Source organism: Mus pahari, chromosome 20, assembly GCF_900095145.1.
Source record: "Mus pahari chromosome 20, PAHARI_EIJ_v1.1, whole genome shotgun sequence".
Classification (NCBI taxonomy): domain Eukaryota; kingdom Metazoa; phylum Chordata; class Mammalia; order Rodentia; family Muridae; genus Mus; species Mus pahari.
The window spans coordinates 561329-568017 of record NC_034609.1 but is presented as its reverse complement, the minus strand read 5'-3'; the positions used below and the strand labels follow the sequence as shown (position 1 = coordinate 568017).

Below are 6689 nucleotides of genomic sequence, written 5' to 3'. Positions count from 1 at the left end.
ACAATATGACTCTCTCACCTGCTCTGGCAGACAGAGCCCTCACAGGTGGCCACCTTTCCTTTCTTCTGGGAGGAAGGTACCCAAATTTCTGGAGCCCCAAACAGGGTCTATCCCAGAAGTAAGGTTGCTTCTGTCTGTCCCAAAGCTGTGTAGCTTCTGCGGTCCATACTCTCGCCAGTGCAGACTAGAGCCTAAGCGAACCTGAGCAAAGATGGCTCTCCTGCCAGCTCAGGTCTTGAGACACCCCTCCTTGGGCAAGAAAGGTGCCAGATCTCATCTTAGTTTTAACAAGTGTAATACATGTATATATTTTGAGAGACCATCTAAAACCAGGACAAGTCAGGATATCACAATTAAAAGATGTAATAAAATGCATATAAATTATATTGTCACATAGAAATTTTACAAAATTATAAAACCAAGAATAGAAATCTAAGTTAAGTGTTGAAATGTGCATTAGAATCATCTGCATGGTCCAAAATTATAAAGGAAACTAGTAGAAACTAATATTACTTTAAAATAAATCAGAACTCCATTAATAATCACATCTTATTCTAAACTCAATCACATGTAAAGATGAGAAAATATGAAAAGCATTTGAGAGAAAACCAAAAACACATTGAGGACTGGGAGTGGGGTTTCTGAGGTTATTTGAAATGACATATTTACAAGAGTCCTAATAGCCTATGCAAAGCTCTACTTTATGGATACTTAAAACGTCATGACTTCAATAGAGAATATAAGAAAAAGAAAACTTGGGTACTTTTGGAGTTAAATGAGAGCTCTGAGAAAAGATCACCAAAAACTTGACTGTCAAGGGATGACTATCCTTAAAAATGGAATAAACTCCTGTCTGTTTAATAAATATCAAAATTTATCTAAGTACACTGAAACAAGGAGATTACTATACAAAGATACTTCGTAAATTTTGTTTAAGGTACTATTTTGTTATTTCTTAGAGAACTTTGTACATGTATGCAATGCATTTTGAGCCATATCCATAGTCCATTTCCCTTTCCTACTCCTCACTTTTCCATAATACATACTTTTAAAATGGGTCACAAAAGAGTGATTAGGTCAAGAAATAAGATTTTGTTGCTGATCATATAATTTAAATAGCCTGTATGGTATAACGTTACATAGAATTTATTATGTGAAATATTGTAAATGACATATTTTCAAGAAGTAGTCCTTAAGATTTATGTTCATTTTCTATGGTCTGAACCAATTAGAAAGAAACTTTATAATCATACAGTAATGTGATTTCATTTTAATGATCATTGCTTTGAGACACTTTAAGGGAACTTCCATTAAAACTTTATGAATTATAGGACTAAGGTGTTCTTTAATATAATCTATACCTTCCATATAAAAGCTAACCAAAGACATATACAACAAACATAATTTAGGACAAGAAGTTTTGCCTGCCTGTGTGGGTGTGTGTGAGAGAGCAGGAGCTAGAGCAAATGTGAGTGTGAGCTTAGCCAGAGGGTCAGGTAGCTAAAGAAGAGATGGCTTATAAGGAAAAATAACCAGATGATATTTAAGAAACTAGCCTCCCCAAAGAGTGCTTAGAAATTTGTTTAGTAAGATATATAAGACTCTTTTCTACATAGTCTAAGATTATAAAATTACCATTAGAAGAAATTATTTGTAAAAATTAAGCAAATTATAATTATGACAAATATATTCAGCTGTCATTGTATTTACCCACTTTTAAGTTATGAAATATGGTGTTAAAAATACAGGTGGAAAGGGAACTTTTCAGGGAAGGAATAGGCCTAACTAATCTGATAGTGACCCATGGCTTTTAGACAGCTCTCAGACCTATGTTAACTGTTCCTCGGTCCTGGTAATGGCACGTCAGTGAACCTACAGAGTGAAATCAATAAACACGAGAGCTCACAGTGTAGAGCATTAATATAGGAGCACAACATAAATTCCCAATTCTATCTCTGCTCAAGTATTTCTAGTTAAGGAGCTACTCAGATTCAGGAAGAATTTCTGAAATAAACTGATCTCTTTTAAGGGAAATGCTTCAATTCTCTTGTTGGTCAATTTAATAACAACTATAATTCAAAACGATGCAAGGCTCTGCTCATTTTCCCAAAATGGTGGAGGGGAAAATCAGCCTAGAAACTTAATGAAAGCGTCTTCAACATAGGGCATAAGCCGCTGTCATATTTCCTGTTTGTTTACTGTGACAAAATATAAGCTGGCTCTACACAGTAAAATCAAATGTTTAGTCTAAAACAGATCAAGTTCTACTGATAGTAGATGGAAGATTACAAAGACAAAATAAATAGGAACCATAGTATTGATTAATTTGCAGAACTGTATTTCTTCAAACTAAATGCTTCTCATCCTTGTAAAACCATTTCTTGCCCCTTTTCCTCTAGAATATCACTGAACTGAGCACGTTAATATGTGTTCCTAGATAGCAGTCTGAGATTATGGCTCTCACACAGAGAGCTCTGCTACTGAGCCACAACCGCCAGACCCACACTTAACTTAGTATACAACGTTTAATATGCAAGCTTTAACACTTGCAAAGATAGACATCTCTTAAATATATTTCCAAAATAAAAGATTAATATTTTCATTCTTTAAATATATCTTCATATTTTCTTTTATAATTTTACTGAGGTATAGACATTAACCAATAATTGCATGTATTTAGAGTGTTCAATGTGATGGATTTTTGACAGTTTACCTGTGAAAAAATTACACAATCAAAATCCTATGCACTCCCACCACCCTTGCCTGATTCATCCACTATCTTTAGCTCCCACTGCTAACCTGCTCTCCTAAGAAGTCTCCAGAGACTGCCCTACTTGGAGATCCATTCCATATAGAGCCACTGAACCCTGATGCTAGTGTGGATGCAGGGAAGTACTTGCTGACAGAAACCTGATATGGCTGTCTCTTAGAGGCTCTGCCAGAGCCTGACAAATAGAGTTGGATGCTCACAGCTAACCACTGGGTGTGGGGGCTCTCGATGGAGGAGTTGCAGAAGGGACTGAAGGAGCTGAGGGGTTTGCAGCCCCATAGGAGGAACAGCAATATGAACCAACCGGTACTCCCCCCCCCCCAAGAGCTCCCAGGGACCAAACCACCAACCAAAGAGTGCACTTGGAGGGACCCATGGCTCCAGACACATATGTAACAGAGTATGGTCTTGTCGGACATCAATGGGAGGAGAGGCCCTTGGTCCTGTGATGGCCCCAGTGTAGGGGAATGCCAGGAAGGGAAGGATAGAGTGGGTGGGTTAGTGGGAGAGTGCCCCCATAGAGTCAGAAGGAGGGGAGATGGGATAGGGGGTTTCTGAAGGGGAGACTCCATGGAAAGGGGAAAACATTTGAAATGTAATAAAGAAAATATCCAATTAAAACGAAAAATAAGTCTAAGTCTCCTTCAGCCCCTAATTAATTGAGTACCACCAGACTGATGCAATATCTAGTCCCCTTTATCTGGCTTTTTCACTCAGCAGAATTATGTCATTTATCTATATTGTCATGTATCACACTAGAGTAAAGGGTTTTGTTTTCTTTAATATTTTTAAATATACTATATCTATATATCACAACATATTTCTTCTATCCACCTGTAGTTGGTCATTTGAGTCTCTCCTGTTAGGTAAATAGCAGTGTCCGTTTGTGCTGAAGAGGGCAGTGTGGGGTTAACATTTTTAGAGCATGGCAAGTTTTTTGTGAAGTCTGTTTGGTAATTCAATTCTGCATGAGGAGAATGCTGGATTTCAAGTGATTGCAATCCCTGCTCACACTTGGGATTCTGACTTCTAATATTAGCAATTTAGGACTGGGCATTAATTCCCCATTTCAGACTGCTGTAAAAGTCCCTAATGGCCAAGAACTGAAGTATGTCTTTAACAGAACTGTGGGATATTCAAAAACCTCTCTATAGACTCTATTATTTTCATGTGTCTATAGCACAAATTTCTAGGTTTAGTGTGTAATTTTTTGGAACTTGACTCATTTGTAGTTGTATGACTCCCGTACACATGTTTAACAAATACTCTGATCAAAATGCAGAACTGGCCCATGACTCTGAGAAGCCCCTTGTGCAGCTTCTTCTCCCTTGAACTCAGTCACAAATATTCAGCTCCACAAGTCACAGACCTGCTTTTTGTTGCATTGTTTCTCCTTTTCCAAACTGTCACTTCAATGGCACCATACAACTCCTTGCCCCTGTATCTGGCTTCCTTCCAGGATGTATTGGAGATTCCTCCACATCATTCCACTTAGCGACAGTTTATTCCTAATTATTTCTGAGTATCGTTATATACCACATGAAATGCTATTTGCCCATTCACCAAATAAAGTCCATTTATGTTGTTTCCAGATTTTACAAATTATGAATGATGCTGGCATATACATTTATACATAGGTTTTATATAAACTTATTTCACATATCTATATAAAAACAATTAAAGAAAAAAAGCATTAATTTGAAAAAGATCAAGGGGACTACAGGGGAGGGTTTGGAGAAAGGAAAAGGAAGGTAAATGAAGTAATTATAATATCTAAACACAGAGAAACTACTGCTTAATTTCACTTTATTTTTAAGGTACATGTAAAAATTTATTTCCTTTATCTTCAGCAATCACCGAGAGAAGTTATCTGAATTTAGTGGCTAAACATAGTTAATAACATTATAGTAAAGTTTAAAAATATTTCCAAGGTAATTAAACACTCTTGAATTTTCACCAACAGTGTATATTCCATACCTTTGCCACACACCACTCCGGTAGGTTTAATATCAAAGGTTTTTTATCCTTCTCAATAGATAAGTAGTATTTGTTCACTACAGTTCTAATGTTGAAACCTTTGTAACTAGTGGTACCAAATATATTTCATTCATGTTTGCCAGATACACACTTTTTTATTTGTCTTGGACCAAAATGTAAAGTTAATTCATAAAACATTTTTTTCAGTAAATATTGTTGGAAAATTTAGAGATAAAATGCAATTTAAAACTTTAATTTACAGTTTGAGCTACATGCAAAAATTTACTCAAAACTAATATATACTAATATATAAACCCTTAAGCTGAAATTTTTATAAAGAACACCTTTATAACCGTAAGTCCAGACAGTATTTCCTAAAAATGACAGAAAAAGCGTAAGTCATTGGACCTCACCAAATAAAATATTTTTAAAGATGCTATTTAAGAGATGATATATGAATTTAAACATGTATGCAATGCAGGCTTTTGTCCAAAAATATCTACAGAGTTTACAGCTTGACAATATTCCAAACAATGCAAAAATGGGCAGGATACTGGAACCAACATCACCACAGAAAAATTAAAATTGTAAATGAAAAAGACTCCAAACATGACGAGTTACTTTGAAAATGTGACGTAGAAGTATAGGGAACTAGTAAAGAACTGTTTGTTGGACTTGCTAAACAGAAACAAAAAATAGCCATGGAAAACAGTAATTCTAATCTCTACATCATCTGGTAGGATGCATGCAGTGGCATGAGCCTCACTGGAACTCTATGACCAAGAGAAACATATGTCTTTGTGCATAGTGCTGCATGTGGAAGTATACAGAGGATTTACATGATTCATCCAAAGTCAAAACAGCCAAAATGTCCACCATCCAGAGACAGTTTAGCACAGTGGGATTCTACGACATTTGTGAAGGCGCAAAAGCACAAAATAACACTGTATAGACACAAAGCCTAGGAACTAAAGAGGATGTGGCACAGTGTGCATGTGTAACCCTCCATCATCTAGGTGGTGGTGAGAGTGATAAAGAAGGAGATAGCATTTCTTCCTTTTCATCAGAAATAAAGCACGTATCTTACCTATGTACTTATAGCCTTCTTCCCCATCAACCAAGGGTCTCAGCCACGTAGACCGTAGTCTTGTGCTAACGTTCACTCTGGCACCTTGAGGAGGATAGAGTGTAAATAAAAGTTCAATAGCATTGGACTTTTTGATTACTTCAGAATATTTTCCTCGACCATCTGTAAGAGAAAGAAGGAGAGAGAGAGAGAGAGAGAGAGAGAGAGAGAGAGAGAGAGAGAGAGAGAGAGATTTTTTAATTTTTTACACATTTCATATGTCTTACATATTTATTGTGAAAGATAGAAACTAAAAACTACTTAAAATTTTTAGTGTTGAGCATTATAATCAAAACATGGATTGACCTGAATCTGAATTACTTTAACAAAAATCATATTATTCATATAGTCCTGATAAAAATTTATAGAGATTTGGCAATATTGTGCTCAGATCCCATCATATTAGAGCATTGATTGCCAAAGTTACACAAAAATTAAAATACACAATATACAGCATTACACTATAAATTCTATAACATAAAAGAAGATTTTAATTGCCATTATGCAGTAAAACTAGATTATTCTGGCAAAATGTCGAATCAATATAAAGTTTTAAAAACTGGTAATAAAGAAAGAATTAGCATCCCTAGCCTAACCTTTAACAGAAAAAATACAGAAAAACAAAAAACAGATTATATACCAAGATTATATACCAAGATTATATACCAAGATTCTTTTCCTTCAAACACTTGAAGTAGACAAAGAATTGTCTCAAAGGTCTTTAAGGTAGTATCACATAAGTTTTCTTATTAATTAATTTATTATTATTTTCTTTATTTACATTTCAAATGCTATCCCGAAAGTTCCCTATATCCC

At 35.5% G+C, this 6689-nt stretch overlaps 1 protein-coding gene across 1 annotated transcript in view; it reads right to left on the bottom strand.

Moving 5' to 3' along the window:
* Positions 1–6689, bottom strand: part of Iqcm (IQ motif containing M) — a 352279-nt gene that overhangs the window by 78328 nt on the left and 267262 nt on the right. Inside the window, exon 11 of the mRNA XM_021220812.1 lies at positions 5835–5996. Within this exon, the coding sequence (XP_021076471.1) occupies positions 5835–5996 (162 nt within the window). The remainder of the gene's footprint in view (positions 1–5834; positions 5997–6689) is intronic.